Source organism: Elgaria multicarinata, chromosome 8 (assembly GCF_023053635.1).
Source record: "Elgaria multicarinata webbii isolate HBS135686 ecotype San Diego chromosome 8, rElgMul1.1.pri, whole genome shotgun sequence".
In the NCBI taxonomy this organism is placed as follows: Eukaryota; Metazoa; Chordata; class Lepidosauria; order Squamata; family Anguidae; genus Elgaria; species Elgaria multicarinata.
The window spans coordinates 58,692,391-58,714,456 of NC_086178.1; the positions used below are offsets into that span (position 1 = coordinate 58,692,391).

At 39.9% G+C, this 22,066-nt stretch overlaps 1 protein-coding gene across 1 annotated transcript; it reads left to right on the forward strand.

Moving 5' to 3' along the window:
- The first annotated feature begins 12,593 nt into the window (after positions 1-12,593).
- Positions 12,594-18,907, forward strand: BORCS7 (BLOC-1 related complex subunit 7). Its single transcript, XM_063131559.1, has 5 exons — positions 12,594-12,771; positions 13,886-13,948; positions 14,810-14,853; positions 15,325-15,345; positions 18,486-18,907. The coding sequence occupies exons 1-5, from the start codon at positions 12,622-12,624 to the stop codon at positions 18,538-18,540; spliced, it is 333 nt and encodes a 110-aa protein (XP_062987629.1). The 5' UTR covers positions 12,594-12,621; the 3' UTR covers positions 18,541-18,907.
- Positions 18,908-22,066: the final 3,159 nt, after the last annotated feature.

Consider the following 22,066-nt stretch of genomic DNA (forward strand, 5'->3'; position numbering starts at 1 on the left):
GCCTTGTTGCTTAATCACTGGGAGATAACTGTAATCTGGACCACAGACTCAGCCTTGCCTTCTGCCAAGAATAGCCAGTGTGAAACTGCATTATGCTTTAGCTGATCTGAGCCGAATAAACCATCACTTGTGGGAAACATAAGAATTAAAGTTTATTCATTTGTTTATTTGCATTAACACTTATAATCCACTTTTCCATCCTAAAAAAAGTCTCTTCACAATCAGGTGTAGGACTGCACTGTAAGGCGATAAATATAAGATAAGAGGGTTGATTCAAGTTGAGTTGCAGTCCTTTCTGTAGTGGAATAATTCTGCTTTCTGTTACATGAACTAACACTAGCAACGTAAGTATTAAATTCCATTAGGCTGCAGCACAGGGAGAGAAAAGAAGCAATCAGGGCCCTCAGTAACCCCTGAAGGCAAGATCCTTTGCAAAAATGAAGCCACACCCTCCGACACAGGTAACTTGGCAGCAGTGAAGGAGCCCCCTCTTTCTCTTAGGTTGAAAGCTGCCTCCCGCAACATTTCCATCCCCCACAATGATTGCCTCAAAGGTGAAAGGAGGCAGAGTCCTCCCCCTCCCACCCCACCTCACGGGCCTTCAAATAGGGTGACCATATGGAAAGGAGGACAGGGCTCCTGTATCTTTAAGTGTATATAAAAGGGACTTTAATCAGGTGTTATTTGTACGCCTTGCCCTTTATATTAGAGTGACCAGATACAAAAGAGGGCAGGGCTCCTGCAGATTTAATTGTGATGAAGAGGGAATTTCACCAGGTGCAGCATGCATACAAATGACACCTGATTTTTCTATACAACTGTTAAAGATTTGGGAGCCCTGTCCTCCTTTCCATATGGTCACCCTACCTTCAAAACACCAAGATGCTGTATTGGCACCATATTTATTGGTTTAGTATTTCCTCTTGAGATTGTAAGACTAGGCATTGCTTTTTGTGTGTCACAGTTGCTTTTATGTGTTCTCATGTATGTATCAGCATTTATGTATCCATTGTTTATATTAAATTTTAGGTGAATGGGTTCCTAATAGTAGGAATGATCATGGGTTCCAGCAAAGCTGTGAGCTATGGAGTATTAGGGGTCTCAGGAAACTTGCCATAAGGGAGGGTGCTTAGGAGTAGAGGGTTATCTTTATTTGGCCTCAAAAAGATAGCAATGTTAGCATCAAGTGGGCCTTGTTGGGGAAATCATTCCACAATTGGGGGGGGGGGGCACCACTGAGAAGGCCCTTTCCCTTGTTGCTGTCTTCTGAGCCTCCCTTGGAGTAGGCACCGGGGGAGAATCTTAGATGTTGAGCACAGTGTACAGGTAGGTTCATGTCAGGAGAGATGTTCTGTCAGGTATTGCGGTCCCAGGCCATGTAAGGCTTTATAGATTAGAACCAGCACCTTGAATTGGGCTCAGAAACATACAGTCTGCCAATGAAAGCAGGCCAGAGTTGGTCTTATATGTCCGAACCTCCTGGTCCCCATTAGCAATCTGGCCACTGCATTTTGCACAAGCTACAGATTCTAAACCATCTTCAAAGACAGACCCACATAGAGTGCATTGCAGTAATCTAACATGGAGGTTACCAGAGCATAGACAACTGAAGCCAGGTTATGCCTGTCCAACCAAAGTTAGTGGCCTTAATGAATAAAGCAGTGCAAGATTAGAAGAGCTTTTAGTTCTCTTTTTAGATCCCAGGTCTGCCTAAACACGCATCCGATTGCAGTCTTACAGACTTTATCATTTTTATTAAGTCTAAATGATCTTCTAAAATAACTACTTTACAAAGCAATCCTATCGATGAGAGAGGAACCAACACAAGGGAACCACCTTTTCCAACGCTCTGTCCATTCATGATAGCACAATAAAAGTTTGGGTGTGGGGTGTATTTTTTTATGGGGCAGTTTCTGGCCATCTTCTTTCTCTACCTCTATATGTGTGCAAATTTAGCCTCCATTTACTTCCTAGCCTCTAAATTTGCAGCATTAAATAGTTCTGGCTAGAAGTAAATGGAGTGGAAATTTGTGCACATGTCAAGGCATGAGGTTGCAGGAGTAAAAAAAGCAACAAAAACCCCTTCTCTTTTTTATATATTTCTCACAGGTCTAGGAACCCCAAGCATTGTCTCTGTATTCTGGGGAAAATAATCTTGAGATTACCATACTGGTAAAAGTACCAAACTAGAAAATGTCCCCAATTAAATCGTGACTCCTGGATTTACAAAGTTGTAGTCTCGCCTTATCAGTTTCTTTGTTTCAGTTGTCAAAGGGAGGGGAGAAATGAAGAAGGTAACATATAAGAAAATCCTGCAGCAAACCAAAAACAACTCTAATCTCTAAGTAAGTACATTTCTTTCACCATAGGTTTGTGGAGTACAACGCTATAAATTCAGTGAAAGTATAACATAAATCTATCATAATATACTTACTTGGCACATAATATACTTACTTGGCAGTATATACCATTCAAATAAAAGTGATTTCTCATACAGTTCTAAGTATATTTGCCATAATAGTCAATGGGACATTTGAGTCAATGACGGGGTTCAGACGTCACAATCACCATAAGCAACAAATAAGCAGCAATGTGTGAGAGATCTCTCAGTGTACCAATAGACTGTTTATTTGGAAGACATTTAATCAACCTTAACAAAATTTGGGAGTCTTAAGATAATTAATTTACATTCATCTTTGCTTCACCAGGATGTAGTATTTGCAGAATAGAAGATATGGCTCCTATACCTTTAACAGCAGTGTAGACTAGGGAATTTCAGCATTTATTATTATTATTTATTTATTTATTTATTTAGCACCATCAATGTACATGGTGCTGTACAGAGTAAAACAGTAGCATGTACATTTTATTTTATTTATTGCATTTGTATACCTCCTCATAGCCGAAGCTCTCTGGGCAGTTCACATAAGAGAACACTTAAAAGCAATATACAAAAATTAAAACCACAAAAACATACAATATACACAAACATTTAAAACCACTATAACAACTTTAAAAAAAACTATGAGCCTAAAAACGGACCCAAATTGTTTACATTTATATGGCACCTGTGATCATACTGGCATACATTTCTTCATTTCACATTGGTTACATTTCAGACAAAGGTTCGCAAGGCCATAAAGCTGGCAACTTTATTGATAGGAAGGGGGACGAGGAGTGAGGGTAGAATAGCAAGTTGAGAGGGAGATAGGGAGAGAGAGAAAGTAATCTTTATTGATAGTAAAGAAGAATTTTAGAAAAAAGAAATTTCAGCCTAAGCAGCATATAGGCAAATACACATTTTTCCAATTTGGGGTCATTTGCAAACCAAATCTAAAGTCCGTTCATGACAAGATGTCATGATAACTCATGATGGGTTAAAAAGTTACACGCGTAGCTTATTTTTGAAATAATACATGATGTTCTGCTACACAAATGGGCTAATGAGTTACTGTGTGTAATTTAGCTCCCCCAACCTCCTGTCCTGCTGCAGTGATGCTGTTTCACCTCTAAAGTGCTGGAACTTTGCAGGATCAAGATCAAACTTCCTGCACAGCCTCCCCCAGTTGGGAGGCACCTGATCCAACAACACCAATAAGCAAAAATCCCAAGTGCATCACACATACACACATGTGCAAATGTTTGGTGGCCATTTCATTAAACTTGAGCACCATTAATTCTTCTATTATGCTTGATTCCAGCATGCAATGACATCCCCCTCCATTTTTAGGGGAGGCTGGAGCAACCTCAGTGGTCAGGTGTAATTTTGACAACTACGAACAGTGCCATCCCTTGGGGCCCTTATTCCCTGAAACATCTCAAGGCAATGGCTGAGGGGCACATCATTCTGCATTAATGACAAAAGCAAGACTGAATGTTTTGTGACCAGATAAGTTATACAGATGGGTTATTGCTATGATGAAGGCCCAAGTTATCATTTCACCTCATCCATTCTTCCTAATTGCTATTCTAGCCTTGGTATGGAATCAGCTGAGTCTTTAGGGAGCTGAATGAATTATATAGCATTTTCACATATATTGGTGGTTGCAGATATCTAATTTATCCCTTTTAGGGTGACTGGACTATGTGCTGCTAGGTTGATTAAGGGCGCAATCCTATGCATGTTTAGACAGAAATATCCTACAACTCCCAGTATTCCCAGCCAATGCATGTTTCTGTCTAAAGATGCATAGACTTGAGCCCTAACATATATAAAATGGATGACTGCATGAAATTGAGGATGCAGAGGTGATATACAGATTAGAGAAAGAACAAATATCTATTCAGCATACTCTCAAATTCTTACCACATAAGGTGTTCCCCTACGCTTGGTTTTTTCAAGATCTTTGCAGTGTCTGTGAAAACTGTTATTGATATTTTGTAGATCTTATTAAGGCAGCATTTCCCAATCTGGTGACCTCCAGATGTGTTGGGCTACAATTCCCATCATCCTCAGCCGGCATGGCCAAGCTGACCTAAGCTGTTACTTCAACAAGTTTAAATTATTGTAAAGAAATTGTTTTAAAGTTAAGAGGGGAGGTGGTTCCTATAAATGTCAGTTTTATCTACAAAAGTCAGGCCACAAAAGCTTACAGGCTTCACCTTGCCTATAAACAACATACAATCCACCCAACAGTAGCTTGTAGGGCAAAAATCATATCTCTTTTTCAGAATTGCTATATTTATTGATTTATTTCCATTTAACTACATTGAGTCAAGATTTATTTATTTATTTAAAACATTTGTTTCCCACCCTAGGATCTCAGGGTGGCATTCAACAGAATGAGGTAGTGGAATGCTACAGTGATAAGAGTGGAATGTATCACTAGAGAATCATATACCTGAATATTCTTCTACTTAAAAAAAAAGTCCAGTAAATAGAAAGTTAGCACAACCTGAAGACTGCTGATATACATTTCTCCCTGATGTGCTTTTTCACACTTGAAGGAGCTTTTTTATATATATGGAAGAACATTAGAAAGAGTATTTATTTATTATTGCATTTATATTCTGCCTTTTTTCCTCCAAGGAACCCAAGGCAGTGTACAAAATCCTCCTCTTCTCCATTTTATCCTCACAACGGCATCCTTGTTAGGTAGGTTAGGCTGAGAGTCTGTGATTGGCCCAAAGTCGCCCAGTGGGTTTCCATAGACAAGTGGGTACTAGAACGTGGATCTATTGACTCCCAGTCCAACACTTTAGCCATTATACCACACTGGCTGAAGAGTGAAATAGTGTAATCCATTCTTCTGCCTGGGCATTCTACCATTTCACTGTGTTGTTGGTGTGTGTTTGAAATACCTGGGCCTGTGGATGAGGGGACTGAATAACACTTTTTTAAAAAAAGTTACTGCATTTCCATAAAAGATTATGAACAATCATAATAAACAAATTCACAACAGTTGCAACAATCAAGGCGGTAATAGATGGTTGAGTTTCAGCAGAATTCAGTTGGGTTAGTGTCTCTCTCTTTAAGTACATTCTTGTTTAATTTTTAGTCTTTGTGAAGGTATCGTTGCAGAGGTTCTTGTGTGTTTTAAGAGAACAACCTGTTCTCTTTGCTTATGTACCAAATAAAGCTTAACCATGTAGCTATGAACGAGCTTGAACCTGTCGGAGTTTTTTGTGCTCAAATTTATTTTGCCAACTTTTCAACTAAGATAACATTCCATAATGGTATATTACGAAATTTGAGGAGCTGATTTTAAAAGTGCTGGTACTGACATTTAAAGCCCTAAACGGTTTGGGGCCAGGTTATCTGAAGGAATGCCTCCTCCCATATGTACCTGCCCGGACCTTAAGATCATCAGCCTTAAGATCTTAAGATCATCAGCTACCTAGGACCTTAAGATCATCAGCTACCTAGGGAGGTTGTGGGCTCTCCCACACTAGAGGCATTCAAGAGGCAGCTGGACAACCATCTGTCAGGGATGCTTTAGGGTGGATTCCTGCATTGAGCAGGGGGTTGGACTCGATGGCCTTGTAGGCCCCTTCCAACTCTGCTATTCTATGATTCTATGATTCTATGATCTACAGGAGCCCTTCTCCGTGAGCCCCTGCCAAAGGAAGTGAGGCAGGTGGCTACTAGGAGGAGGGCTTTCTCCACTGTGGCACCCCGGTTGTGGAACGAGCTCCCCAGAGAGGTCCGCCTGGCGCCCACACTGTACTGCTTTCGTCGCCAGCTGAAGACCTTTTTATTCGCTCAGTATTTTAACACTTAATTTTAACTTAAATTTAAATTTTACTGTTCTAACTCTGTATTTTAATCTTATATCAATTTTGTTGCGTGGTTTTATCCTGGTTGTGCTTTTTATACTGTATTTTGTAATTGTGCTTTTAACATGTTGGTTGTTTTATTATGGTTTTAATTTTTGTTACCCGCCCAGAGAGCTTCGGCTATTGGGCGGTATAGAAATGTAATAAATAAATTAATAAAGAAATAAAGAAAAGAAAATGAGAAAAGAGAAAACAAACTAATAAAAGGACTAACGAGCGAAATATATAGAATATTAGTGGAAAAGGGAGAGACGGAAAGTGTAGGCAAGATGGTATGGGAAACTGACTTGAATGAACAAATAGGGCAACAGAGTTGGAAAGGGATATGGAAACGAGTGTTGAGAAATATGTCTGTGAGGATAAAAGAAAATTATTACAAGCTTGTCTGGAGGTGGTACCTAACCCCTGTAAAATTAAATTAAATAAATAAGATGAATTCAGCAACATGTTGGAGAGGTTGTCAAGCGAAAGGAACGTATTTACATATGTGGTGGGAATGTGAATTTGTACAAAAATTATGGAAAACGGTGTTTAAAGAGATAAAAGAAATTTTAGGAATGGAGATTGAAGAGACACCTATAGTGGCATTGTTATCAGTGTATGGAGAATTGAATTGTAATCAAAAGACAAAATAATTTATAACGAATTTGTTAGCAGCAAGATTAATGATATCTAGGAACTGGAAGGTTCAAGGGGATTATCATATAGAAGATTGGTACAAAGAAATATGGGATATTGCTATTAATGATAAATTAACATGTAACATAAAAGTTAGAAGAATGATAAAAACGAATGATTTTTGAAGGAATATGGAAACAGTTTTTAGAATTTGTTTTATTAAAGGGGAGAGGGAAAACACCCCCAGAAGAAGTAATGAGATTTTGGAAATATGAATAAGATCCCGTGGTTGGAGGGAGCACATTTATGTTAATTATGATTATGTTACAGGGAATTAAGTTAGAATATATGTTTATCAATTGTTTACTTTATATTATTGTATATTATGTGGTATTGTTGTATATTGTATTGTTTGGATGTATTAAAAAAATAAAAAAATATTATTAAAAAAAAAGAAAGAAAAAAGAAAAAAAACATTCCATAATGAGTTCTACTTGAAAAAACAAAAATGAATATTAAAGTCAGAAGTCTGTATTTTAACTGTATTTATTTAGGCTACAAACCTATGTACTTTTAGACAGAAAAAGTTCTTCAATTCCCAACATGGTGACTGGGGGGATGCTGGGAGTTGTAGATCTTTTTTCTGTCTAAACGTGCTTAGGATTGCACACTTATTTACAGTTTTTATACATTTGAAAAGTGCAAACAATATGCATGTTTGTCAATGGAGCAAGAGGCTTATTCATGCAATTCAAATGCTGGACTTGGCTTGAGAAGACGTCTGAGGAGGAAGACCTTGCCTTGCAATATTAACAGTAGACTCCATTACAGGTCTTCTGTAAACTACTCTCTCTCTCAGTGCATCTTTCCTTCTTGCAGCATGGATATAACAATGAACCACACTGCAGGGTTTTTTATTTCACTTTCTCAGCCCAACCAGCATTGTGTGTATAAAAAAATCAACAATGGATAACAAGGCAGGATTGTTGTAAGCTCTCTCAACTTGCAATAGGAGTTAAATAAGGCTAGACAACACTCCTTTATCTATGAATTATGCTTAACCGTTATAGTACAGGATTAAGTTGCCAAAACATTTGTTGTAGTTACTTATAACTCATATCACCACAGATGAGTTAGTTCCCACCAACTCTTTTTTTTTTTTTTTAATAAAGCAAAGGGATTTTTGTCTTTGGTAGATCTACACTATTGCTTTATAGTGGTATTGAAGTGCACTGATAACTGTTGGGACACAATCTACATTCCATACACTGCTTTCTTAGCGTGATTTCCCAATTTTTTTATATTCTACATTCGTAATGATTTGACACAAAGTGTACATCTATATGTGGGAATCTTGTCACTATCAGTTTCCCTTGGTTTCACATTTTTCCAGCCTTATTTTGTCCCATTTCTACATCACTTTGCCATTATTTTAAAAGTCTGCATGGAATTTCATAGGGACTTTTACACATTTCTCACAATATGTGCACTTTAGCCTGATATATGCATTTTTGAACACACTTTATAAACTTTATGATGAGATGGTGTAAAAGCCGGAACGGAACATGCCAGAACGACCCCTTTATATTAAAAAAAAACATACCAAAAACAGTGGCATGTGTTAGCAACACTTGGGAACAATATTTTAGGACTAAAACCATTGCAATATTGTATCACTATTAACCCCAGAACTCCCAAAACAACATCCAGAACAGAATGGAACGGCCACTTCCGAACGAGCGAAATCAACCAAACTCACCAGTCACACATAACTCCACTGCAGGGATGCAATAAGCCACAAAACATCCAAAGAAACTGCGTTTTGATACCTGTTCTAAGCATAGCACATATTGCACAAAACGGGCCAGAACAGTAGCTTCCAAGTGAGGTACATCAACCAAATTCACCAGACGGACATTATTAGGAGAGCCTGATATAAGAAGACACAAATATTGCACCAAAACCATGTTCCAATACCCGTTCTGGGCCAAAGTCCGTATTGAGCAAAACGGGCCGTAACGGCAGCTTCCAAATGAAGCAAGTCAACCAAACTCACCAGACTCACATTATTAGGTGGGACAGATGTAAAGAGTTCCAAATATTGCACCAATACCACGTTCCGATACCCATTCCAGGCCAAAGTCCGTATCGCGCAAAATGGGTCAGAACAGTAGCTTCCAAATGAGGTAAGTCAACCAAATTCACCAGACTCACATTACTAGGTGGAATTGATATAAAAAGTTCCAAATATTGTCCCCAAACCATGTTCCGATACCCATTCCAGGCCAAAGTCCATATTGCGCAAAATGGTCCATAACGGTAGCTTCCAAATGAGGCAAGTCAAACAAGCTCACCAAACGCACATTACTAGGTGGGACAAAAATAAATTCCAAATGTTGCTCCAAAACCATGTTCCAATACCCGTTCCGGGCCAAAGTCCGTATCGCGCAAAAGGGGTCGGAACAGTAGCTTCCAAGTGAAGTATGTCAACCAAACTCACCAGATGCACATTACTAGGTGAGCCTGATATAATATGCTCCAAATATTGCACCAAACCCACGTTCTGATATCCGTTCCGTGCCATAGTCCGTATTGCTCAAAATGGGCCGGAATGGCAGCTTCCAAGTGAGGTAAGTCAACCGAACTCACCTGACACACATTTCTAGGTGTGACAGATATAAAAAGCTCCAAATATTGCTCAAACTTACTCATGCACACTATACTCATGGTATAGAAAGTCTGTTTCACTATTTCTGCTATGGGAAATGAAGACAATACTTGCTCGCACTGAATCACTTCTAAAGTGTAATTTTAGCACACAGGTAACGTTGCCTCTTTGTTCTGAAACAAGAAGGGGACACCTTGTCTCTTTCAAAAACAGCAGAACTTTTAACACCCCTAGTGGATGGAAGAGCAAACTGCAGCCATCCTCAAATTAAAGTTGTCTATTACTAAACTTGCCAAAGTTATATTTGTTCAGTTATATTTCCGCAATATATATATTGCGGAATATATCTTGACTTCAGCAAAGCTTTTAACAAAGTACCACATGACATTCTGATTAACAAACTAGCTAAAAGTGGGGTAGATGGAACAACTATTAGGTGGATTCACAGTTGGCTACAGAATCGGACTCAAAGAGTACTTATCAATGGAACTTTCTCAAACTGTGGAGAGGCAACGAGTGGGGTACCGCAGGGATCAGTCCTGGGCTCAGTGCTCTTCAACATTTTTATTAATGATTTGGATGAGGAGGTGCAGGGAACGCTGATCAAATTTGCAGATGACACCAAATTGGGTGGGATAGCTAATACCCCAGAAGACAGAAACAAACTTCAAAGTGATCTTGATAGGCTGGAGTGCTGGGCTGAAAACAGAATGAAATTTAATAGGGATAAATGCCAAGTTCTACATTTAGGAAATAGAAACCAAATGCACAGTTACAAGATGGGGGATACTTGGCTCAGCAATACTGCAAATGAGAAGGATCTTGGAATTGTTGTAGATCGCAAGCTGAATATGAGCCAACAGTGCGATATGGTTGCAAGAAAGGCAAATACTATTTTGGGCTGCATTAATAGAAGTATAGCTTCCAAATCGCGTGAGGTACTGGTTCCTCTCTATTCGGCCCTGGTTAGGCCTCATCTAGAGTATTGCGTCCAGTTCTGGGCTCCACAATTCAAGAAGGACGCAGACAAGCTGGAGCGTGTTCAGAGGAGGGCGACCAGGATGATCAGGGGTCTGGAAGCAAAGCCCTATGAAGAGAGACTGAAAGAACTGGGCATGTGTAGCCTGGAGAAGAGAAGATTGAGGGGAGACATGATAGCACTCTTCAAATACTTAAAAGGTTGTCACACAGAGGAGGGCCAGGATCTCTTCTCGATCCTCCCAGAGTGCAGGACACGGAATAACGGGCTGAAGTTACAGGAAGCCAGATTCCAGCTGGACATCAGGAAAAACTTCCTGACTGTTAGAGCAGTTCAACAATGGAATCAGTTACCTAGGGAGGTTGTAGGCTCTCCCACACTAGAGGCCTTCAGGAGGCAGCTGGACAACTATCTGTCAGGGATGCTTTAGGGTGGATTCCTGCATTGAGCAGGGGGTTGGACTCAATGGCCTTGTAGGCCCCTTCCAACTCTGCTATTCTACGATTCTATGAATACGGACTCTCGCTTGGAACAGGTATCAGAACGTGGTTTGGGGGCAATATTTGGAACTTTTTATATCAGTCCCACCTAGTAATGTGTGTTTAGTGAGTTTGGTTGACTTGCCTCATTTGGAAGCTACAGTTACGGCCCGTTTTGCTCAATACAGACTTTGGCCTGGAACAGGTATCGGAACGTGGGTTTGGTGCAATAGTTAGAACTTTTTATATCTGTCCTACCTAGTAATGTGAGTCTGGTGAGTTTGGTTGACTTACGTCATTTGGAAGCTGCTGTTATGGCCCGTTTTGCGAAATACGGACTTTGGCCCAGAACGGGTATCGGAACGTGGTTTTGGGGCAACATTTGGAGCTTTTATTTTTGTCCCACCTAGTAATGTGCTTGGTTGAGTTGCCTCATTTGGAAGCTACAGTTACGGCCCATTTTGCGAAATACGGACTTTGGCCTGGAATGGGTATCGTAACGTGGTTTGGGGGCAATATTTGGAACTTTTTATATCAGTCCCACCTAGTAATGTGAGTCTGGTGAGTTTGGTTGACTTACCTCATTTGGAAGCTGCTGTTACTGCCTGTTTTGCGAAATACGGGCTTCTGCCTGAAACAGGTATCGGAACGTGATATTTGGATCTTATTATATCAGGCTCACATAGTAATGTCCGTCTGGTGAGTTTGGTTGACGTACCTCACTTGGAAGCTGCTGTTCCAGTCCATTTTGTGCAATATGCGCCATGCGTGGTGGAACAGGTATCGGAACGCGGTTTCTTTGGATGCTTTGTGGCTTATTGCATCCTTGCCATGGAGTTATGTGTGACTGGTGAGTTTGGTTGATATCGCTCGTTCAGAACTGGCCGTCCCGGCCGGCCCATTCTGTTCCGGTTGTTGTTTTGGGAGTTCTGGGGTTAATAATGATATAATATTACAGTGGTTTAATCCTAAAATATTGTTCCTAAGTGTTGCTAACACATGCCACTTTTTTGGTTTTTTTTTTTAATATAAACGGGTCGTTCTGGTCTGTTCCGTTCCGGTTTTTACACCGTCCCCTTTATGACAAGTATTTTCCACTTATATCATGCTTTTTCAAGTAAGTTCCTTTCTACAAACATACATGCTTTTGTGTGTGCAGTTTCTCTAATAAATGCCTTTTGTATGCATAATTTTGTTCAGAAAACTCCACTGAACAAGTTGGACAAGTGCAAATATTGAAGGATAACTTTCTTTTGTAAATAGCAAGTCACTTGTGTGAAATACGAGTTCCTGAGTAATAAATAATATGAAACACGGGACAAAAGAGGGGTGCCCCTCTTAAGTACCCTTTTATAAAGCTTATTAAAAACAACAACCATTAATTCATAATGTCTGACCATTCCCTGTGTTGTGTCTGTATAATCGGCTCACAGCTGGCGGAAACACGCCTCGCTTCCTACACCGCATGTGTTGCTTCTGGAAGTTCGAACTTGAACTGATTTCTCAACAGCCTAAATCCGCTTCTCGTTGCCTTTCTATCTGTTCTGTACCTTTTTGCTTGCCGTCGCGGCAAGCCTGTTCGGGTGAATAATATTAGCAAGATGGCGGCGGCTCCGGCAGGAAGCGGTGTAGATGTTCAGGCACGATTTGGCCACTCAGTGAAGGGACTGCTGACCGAGAAGGTGACCAGCTGCGGTACAGATGTCATCGCCCTCACTAAACAGGTGTTGAAAGGCTCCCGGAGCGCCGAGGTGGGTAAGACTACGAGATCCAGAAAGCACTGCACTTGGTGCTCAACTTTATCTCGGCAGAAGGGCAGCGCAGTGTATGTTGGGATTTGTAGTCTTTTTGTATGATGCCGGCAGATCTGGGGTTGGACGTTTAGGAAAGCTTCGGCTTCCTGCCTCCCTGGCCAAGTAGGATGGTGCAAACCATACCTGGGGGTTTGGCTAGCGGTTGGTTGGCGCTTTCGATGGCATCCTTCCATGGAGCGAAGTAGCAGTAGTAAGTAGTTCGCTCACCCTAGCTGGCTGCCATAGTAAAATACTCCTCCCTGTACTGTTCATGCTAGCTACTCAATGGAAGTCGGCTACAGCTGTTCTGTTACTTCGTCCCCAAACATCTCCGCTTCGAGATGTTTTGGACTGAAACTTTTAATCCTCGTCCATTGCCTGTGTTGGCTGGGGCTAATGGGAGTTGTCGAAAATATCCGGAAGGCACCACAATTGGGGAAAGCTGCATTTTGTAAAGGAGTATGAATTCTATTGCTCTTGAAAAGGGCAAGAGCCTAATCGTTCCTTCTCTGGAGGGCAGAAGTAGTTACACTGTACTCCCAGGGTTGGATCCAGAATCTGCCTCTTGTGGCCAGAAGGGCTCCACTTAAAGGTTTCTCTGCCCAATTTTCAGCGATTTACCCTCCTCTCTAAACCATAGTTCATCCCACTCAGGAGGGTCCCCTGACTCTCTGGCTGAGTTCAGAGGACACACCAATCAACTGGGAGTGTGTGTGTGTAATACGAACAGAATGGGAAACAACAGTTGATTAGTGTGTTGTCTGAACTCAGCCTCTGTGTAGCATTTTCCAAAGGACTGGAGGGGCTACTGTAGGAAAAAGGGAGTGTGAACTGTGCTTCCATCAGCCCAGTTGAACGTGCCTAAATATTTCAGGACACACAATTTTGCATTGGTCTTTTTCACATCCATGAGGTTGTCATTCCTGGATTAGAATGTAGTTTATTAAGTTTGCAATTCTGCTTACCTATCAGTTGCTTAGATCCCATTGAAGCCAATTGAGCAAAACAGCTGCCTTTGGTACCAATGGATCCCAGAAACTTGTATTTTTATTGTGGCTTCCATGTCTTTCAGTTCCTAGGGCAGGCTGCCAGAAACATGGTGATGCAAGAGGATGCCATATTGCACTCAGAAGATGTAAGGAATGCTTTATCTATAAAAGTGGGTGCTTTGCCTGGTATTTAGTTATTTATTTATTAAATTTATATACTGCCCCATAGCCTCTCTGGGAGGTTTACAAAAATGTTGTGTGTGAACGGCAAGAAATGCAGAAAAAGGGAGGTTACTAATCAAATTCAAGGTTGGGAATTGAGAGGTTTTTATTCCATTCCTAACATAGGCCTAGATTTCAGTCTAGAAACATTGCCTGCTTTAACATATTGCATACATGCATACTTACCGCAGACACCTTTGCGTTAGTGTTATGGTCAGATTAAAAAAATAAATAAACACGTCTTTGTGAACATGGCCACTCGGGGACACTTTTGCCAGTGAAAAGAAACTCAGGAGCCTAGCCTATGTGAGAGCCTTTGTTGTGTAGAGGTTAGAGTGTTGGACTGGGCCTGGGGAGATCTGGTTTCAAGTCTCCACTTGGCCATGAAATTCACTGGGTGACTTGGGCCCAGTCACTGACTCTCACCCTGACCTACCTCACAGGATTGCTGTAAGGATAAAATAGAGGAGGAGGGTCATATACGCTGCCTTGGGCTCCTTGGAGGAAAAAGCAAGATATAAATGTGACAAATAAATAAATAAAACGATCAGAATATTCCTTAGTAATTTGGGAGTGAGTGCCTAGGTTTTAGAGTTGAGAAAGTCAACTTTTTTATAAGAAAGTTAATTTTAAAAACCTTGGGGTCCTTCAGAGCAGCAGATGCTTTAGGCTAGGAAGGTCTAGTATGTGATGATTTCTGAGTGACCTGCAATACCCTGTGTGGTGATTGCACTGATGGAATCATAATGGGAAAGAACAGTTTTTTCACATTTTGTTCTTTGCAGAGTTTAAGAAAAATGGCCATTATAACCACTCACCTGCAGTACCAGTAAGTATACACAATGTGTACTCTATTTGAAGGGCTGATCTCCCTGAAAATGCAGGAAAGCTTTGTAGACCAAGTGTGAAACTGAGTCCAGGACAACTAAAATTGTATATTCTACTACTAGCATTCCAAGAAAGGCTCTCTACTATTACTTACTAAAATAAAATAAGTAAGTTGACTCTTCATACACCATTCTCCTTTGGGGGTCTGTGGGGAGGTCTGATGGGCAGAATAAATCTGCTTATTAAACCTGGCTGTTAGACTAGTCTGAAATTCATAGATTTCTTCACATCTTTGGTAGCAATCAAACAGGTGTTAGTTCAATTCTAAATGTCATGGCCATAAAGTCAAACAATCTGATCCCTCCTTGATTTCTCCAACTTTCTCAGCTGTAAATCAGCTTGTGTTCTTAAGCATCCTGTAACTTATTTCCTAATAATTTCCCTCCCCCTGCTGTTGTCTTTTCTTTTCTAGGCAAGAAGCTATTCAGAAAAAGTGAGTTTGCTCTGTTCTTATTTGGTTAGGAGATTAGCTTTACTTTCACCCCCAATATATCCTTGTGCCTACTGTTACTGAACAATTTCCTCTACTGTCACTTATCAGCCCCATTCAGAAGACACTTCAAACCATGGCTTTAACCATGGTGGTTAAGCCAGAAAGCCAGGCTGTGTTCAGAAGATACCTTAAACCATGGCTTTATCCATGGCGAATAAAGCAAAAAGCCTTATTCACTGTGGTTAAAGCTGTGGTTAAGGTGACTTTTTTTGAATACGTCCTGGCTTTCTGGCTTAACCACCATGGTTAAAGCCATGGTTTAAGGTGTCTTCTGAACGGGCCCATCCATGTTATATTGACTGCAAACCCAGTAGGGTTAGGACTATGTCACTATTATACAATGCCTTGTACATTCTTGGTGCCAAATACATTTTATACTGATAATACTTGATTTTGTTTAATGTGTCTTGCTATAACAGTCTAATAACAGGTAAAACTTGTTGAAGAATGACTTGTAGATGTGCAGCATTTTCTTTTAAAGGTGGATGAGGCTTTGGGTGGGCGCGGATTAAGAGACTAGCTCTGATGCCGATAAAAATGATTAAAATCTTTAATAGTTCTTGTTGGTGTCTGGAATGCTCGACGTTTCAGATTAGAAATAATCCTTCCTCAGGAGCTACAATCAATCATATTAACACAGTTTTAAAACTTATTTACAAAACCAAACTCACATGGGATACAACACCTATGGTATTCTTAACGCCTATACAATCAAATTTAGAGAATCTAAGGTTGGGATCTCTAATGTCCATCCATTTCAGGAAGGCATGCAGGCTATCTTCTGGTCCCCTCCAAATACAAAATATGTCATCAATATACCTCCGTCACATAATAAGATTGCGTCCATACGTCGCTGGAGAAAATGTGCTGAATTTCAAATTCTTCCATGTATAAATTGGCAATTTCTGGGGCCATGGGGCAGAATTTTAATTCCATCACAAAAAAGCTGCAAACACATATTAGAACCTAATGGCACCATTTACAAGATCTCCTGGGCTTAACATCAAGACCTATGATATCCTTTAAAAGGACAAGAAATTTAAAAGACTCGCTGATTCAATCAGACCATACTGTTACAGAAAGAAAGACAACAGTCCAGTCGATGATCTTTGACTTACTCAAGCCAACGAGACACCATCCTTGCGGCGCTGTGTCTATTGCAAATTCACACACAAAAATGCTCACTTTCTGTGATGATGGCAAGACCATACAGATTAAAGATTTTTTGAACTGTAATTCTGCTGGGATCATTTATGCTATTGTTTGTCTTTGTAACAAAATGTACATAGGGAAAACAACAAGAGCATTAAAGGTAAAGATAGGGGAACATCTCTACAATCTGAGACACCAAAAACCAGGGACCCCAATGGTGAAACATTTTCAAGAAAAAGACATCTTCCTGACTCCATTCGGTTTTGGGCCATTGAAAAAGTGAAAGGTAGTGACTGAGTACTAAGCAAAAGAGAAATCTTTTGGCTATTGACTTTAAAAAACCCCGTGCCACAAGGACTAAATGATTCTTTGGAACTTAATACGCACACGCACTTTAAGTAAGAAGTCGACAACTGTAGATTGCCAGTCTGACATTCTAGTCCGGGCTAAGTAGGAGCAAGATCCCTTAAAAACGCTCCATTAGAGTTAAGGAATTCCATTTAATCACCCTTATCAGAGAACACACAATCCAGACTTGCAGCTACGAGCTAGAACTCTTTGATTAGAGACAGTTCAACAGAACGCTCAGAAAGGAAAAAGGTTCCAGAAAATATTTAAAATATAAGAATAAGGTTTTCAGCATCAGGTCAGTGTTTAAGAATTGTATAATATGTGTTATGCACATAGTTTACAATACTATTGCCAGCCCAGGACACTTAAAACTGTTAAAAGTTTTGAAATTCAAAGGTTTTACAATGCAGGCTTTGCAAGAATTTTAGTGTGATAATGACTGTGGTTCATGTTTAATGCTCTAGTAAAAATCATTTGCTGCACTTTGTGAGAATGTTCTAAAAAATTTCAAAATTTCTTATGAAACTATGAATCAAATCACATTATATATATATATATATATATATATATATATATATATATACACTCTAAATTTGATTGTATAGGCAATAAACCGCTATTGAAATGTTAAGAATACCATAGGTGTTGTATCCCATGTGAGTTTGGTTTTGTAAATAAGTTTTAAAACTGTGTTAATCTGATTGATTGTAGCTCCTGAAGAAGGATTATTTCTAATCCGAAACGTCGAGCATTCCAGACACCGACAAGAACTATTAAAGATTTTAATCATTTTTATCGGCACCAGAGCTAGTCTCTCAATCCGCTCCTGCACAGTGGTGCCTTCTCACCCTGCCAACTACACGCTGAGGCTTGTAGTGGCCAAGAAGGCTGCACTCTGCATTGTTTTGCCTTTTCATATTCCAGATCAAATTCATTCTGCTAGTGAGCATTATACTTTACAGATTTTAGTAGAAAACTGTAATTATTTACTTCTTATGCTGATTTTCTGTCCCGTCACTTTCTGTCAGATACACAGTTCAATCCTACATATGTTTACTCAGATGTAAGAACATAAGAGCCATGCTGGATCAGACCAAGGGTCCATCCAGTACAGCACTCTGCAAGGTGGAGTTTACTCCCAAGTAACTCACCAATTTTTTTGCCATTTTAATGTTTTATGGCAGTTATTTTCAGATCCAAGCCCTCGGAGCAAATAGTTTGGGTTTGTTTATTGTTCTTACCAATTTGTTTGCATTATATGGTATTTGTAAGCTGCTGCCATAACCTTTTGGATTAGTTTGTGGGATATTAAATCTTAGAAGTACATTTGCAAATGGAAGCAGCTGTTTCTTCCTTGTGAACACAGAATGTTGCCTTCTTCCAAATCACAAACTGGATAATTCAGGAAGGCAAGATCAGTGGACTAAAACAGCGGGTGCCTCCCCATTTTATTTTGAGACACCTGGATCCATCCTTTACATTTTGCAGAAGCAGCTCAGTCTAGTCCATTTATGGTAATTTTTGAATATATTCAAATGTCCTTGAGTATTGATTGAAATCTTTCTTCTTACCTTCAGCGTTGAACAGTCTTCAAATTTGCGTGATCAACTGAGCCACCTTCTTCTGAAATGAAGAGAAATTATGCATGTTATTAAAAAGCAGCTAGAAACTGATGGGAGAAAACACATCTTGGGACTTGCGTAGACCCTTTCCCTGTTCCCTATACATCCTCAGCAGAAGCACTGTGGGACTGACCTAGTCCAAAACTCATTTGCTAATTGTGATGATGCCAAGTATATGTTGCTCTATGTATAACTCTCTGACCTGGGAATGGGAACAGCCCTTAATTTTTTAATTGCAGATCTTGCATTTGTAAAAGGCCAGTTATTTCCTTTTATTTATTTCTTGTTCTTTTCTCTTTAGGGAGTTAAGACGCAGCAGGATAAATTTTCCAAAGAATTTATACTTCTGCAGATCACAAATCATACACCTTGTTTTCGTTTTAAGTGCTTTAAAGGATTAAATTCTTCTTTCAAACTATATAAAAGCTCGATCAAATTAAGCTGTAGTATGAATTCCTTCCTTTTTCAGGGCAGAGTCATACTAGCATATGGTACATAGATGTACACTAGAAAGCTGCTTAAAACTGCAGTATGCAGTGCTTAAAATTGCTGTATGCAGTGTCTGATGTTGTGTGTAAGTGCAACTATGACTTTGTTCAGGGTTACTCTTGAAGCATGTCACCTCTGATCCATCTGATAAGTGGTTTGCAGCAATGTGCACTATGCCTGATCCTGTTATCCAGCAGCCCCTACTATGATTGTGTGCATTGTCCCTTGAATTACAAATTCACCATTTGCCAGGTTTATTGATTTATTAAGACATTTGTATTCCACCCTATATCACAAGGATCTCAGGACTGCATTTAGACAGCAATCCTATGCGCTTTTACTTGGGAGTGAGCTCCATTAAAAACAGTGAGACATGCTGCAATGCCACCACCTCACACACAAGGCTTTGACACGCACACCTCCCTCAGGCTAAGCACCACCATTTAAATACCCGAAGAAGGGGTAAAAAGAAAAGTATAACCTTTCCCTTATAGCAGAGGGAAAAGGTAAGGAGATTTGGAAAAGGCTTTTCTGTGAATATAGCAGGTTGAAGGTTAAATGTAAAGTGTTTATTTATGAACCAATAGAGCAGGAGGCACAGCCAAACTGACACGTGGTTTTATGGTAGCAAAGTAAAGAAAATGTTTATTGTTGTTTACAGTCCTTAGTTCCTTCAAATTCTATTCAAATCCTGCCTATTCTTAATAATACTGATAGTAACAAATCTAATAATAACAATCCTTAGTCCCTATGATCTTATTTTCACTTACTCCTCACACAACTCCTGAGAAGAAAACACACAGCTAAACACATCTACTCTCCAAACCCAATCACCAACTGAACACCTCAGACCACTCAGCTCCCCCATATATACTACTCCCCCCCTTTCCACAGCATCATCAGCCACATCCACTCAGTCCAACATTCCTTACTCTCTAGACATACTCACACAGACATACCTAAGGGAATAGAAATGTGGGTAATGCCACATGTGCTTTAAAGTAAAAATGCATATGTTTCTGCTGTTTATTTCTTTCCTCCTATTTCTTAGTACAATACCATTTGCATGTGTATGAGCTATGCTGAAACAACTCTAGTATGTGTAAATATTTTCTCTGCAGAAAAATGTCTAGAATGTATTCCCTTATGGCAGTACATCTGCTGACAGTTTGGGCCTTGAACTACATTCCTACACACTCATTGCTGCTATGGTTCTTGATTAAGTAGCCTTGGCTTCATTATGTAATTTTTAATGGAACCAGTAATCTATTCAGATATATCGTTGGTACTGGAGATATTTCTACTGAGCCAATTTAAAGTCAGTGGAAACAGAATTTATACTATAGTATACATTTAAAATACATTAGCATTTCCTCTTTCATTTATTAGTAATGCTTACTTCATTTTTTCAGAGAAGAGCACTCATAATTTATTTTTACATTGCAAAACATTAAAGGAGAAATGTTTGTACACAAAATCTAGAGCAGTGGTTCCCAAACTTTTTCAGGTAACCGCCCCCTTGGTTCCACAAACTCATGCCCAGTGCCCCCTACCCTACACTATAAAAAACATTATTCAGAATAGCGGTTTTCAACAACCCACTATGGAAGATAATAACAATAACATTTAAAACAGTAACAATTGAATATTTATTCAAAATCCAATTACATTTTTTTAGTTTATTCAATTAAACATAATTGATGAACTTGATCCAGTGATACCATATTTTCAAAGTCTGATAGTCATTTAGCAAGAATATTAGATATCACATTTAGTAACTAGGGTAGAGTACCTCATTATTCTGTAAATTCTTAATGATAACAGTTTCCCAATGTCTGGTTTAAAGTCACTTAACGTGAGTCTTAAATCACCACGTTTAGTAATCTGGAGTCGATTTCTTTGCTTGGAGAGAAGTAGGCAGACCACACTAAAACCACATTCCACCAAATATGATGTTGGAAATGCAACCAGGAGCTTCTGAACCACTCCCCATAGTGCAGGATAGCAATTCACCGTTAAAAGGACTCTTCTTAAATGGTATTAATAGATGTGTGGATTCTTCCCTTATATGGCTTGGGACCAAACTACCTTCTCCCATAAAAATGTCCCTCGGTTTTAAGCCCTTCTGGAGAAGCGCTTCTCGGAAAAGACCACCTCGAGCGCCCCCCTGCCACTCCTTTGCCTCTTAGCGCCCCCCTGCTGCCCCGTTGCCTCTTAACACCCCCTATGCAATCCCACCCACCCCCAAGGGGGCAGTACTGCCCACTTTGGGAACCACTGGTATAAAGTGGGCAGGTCCCCAGTATCTTTAGCGGTCATTTAGAAAAGAAAATTTCAGCAGGTGTTATTTGTAGGTATGCAGCACCTGGTGAAATTTCCTCTCCATCACAATAGTCGGAGCTGCAGGAGCCCTGCCCTCTTTTGTATCTGGTCAAGAGGGCAAGGCTCCTGCAGCTTTAACTTGTGATGAAGAGGGAATTTCACCAGGTGCTGCATGCATGCAAATAACACCTGCTGAAATTCCCTTTTCTATACAACCACTAAAGATACCAAAGCCCTGTCATCTTCATACATTCACCCTAATAAAATCACATGTAATGTGTTAGATTTCTGTGTGTGCTTCTTGCTCTTTTTGAACAAGAACAAACAGTTAAATGTATTGCTGTAGAAAGGAGTGATGCAGTCTTATATTTTCTACAGAGGTAAAATCATTCCCTCTATTTCCCACAAGGATGATTTCTTATGTAGTAAAAATACATGGATAAGAAGGGAAGTTTCAGAATTCCTAGGTCCCTAAGCCTTAGCAGAACCAATCTTGTGGAAGTACAAAAAGTTATTAGGAAAAAGCCCTAAGGGGTGAACTCCCAAAACAGCCCAATGAGGATATTCAGGCTCAGTGACTATGGAATGCTTACTGCCGGTGGGGGTGGGGTTGCGGGCTGGAAACTTAGTTTTGAGGATGAATGGAATGGAGTATCATGGAAGAGGACATGGCTGGCTGGAACTGTCAATAGCAGCACTCTGCACTGCAACATTTTATTACAGGT

Bases quoted from the DNA above. Each gene is read 5' to 3' on its own strand.
- BORCS7 (XM_063131559.1), top strand. From the start codon at position 12,622: ATGGCGGCGGCTCCGGCAGGAAGCGGTGTAGATGTTCAGGCACGATTT. The intron at 13,949-14,809 runs GTAAGGAATGCT...TGTTCTTTGCAG, and splicing joins CCATATTGCACTCAGAAGAT to AGTTTAAGAAAAATGGCCAT. The intron at 15,346-18,485 runs GTGAGTTTGCTC...TCTTACCTTCAG, and splicing joins CAAGAAGCTATTCAGAAAAA to CGTTGAACAGTCTTCAAATT.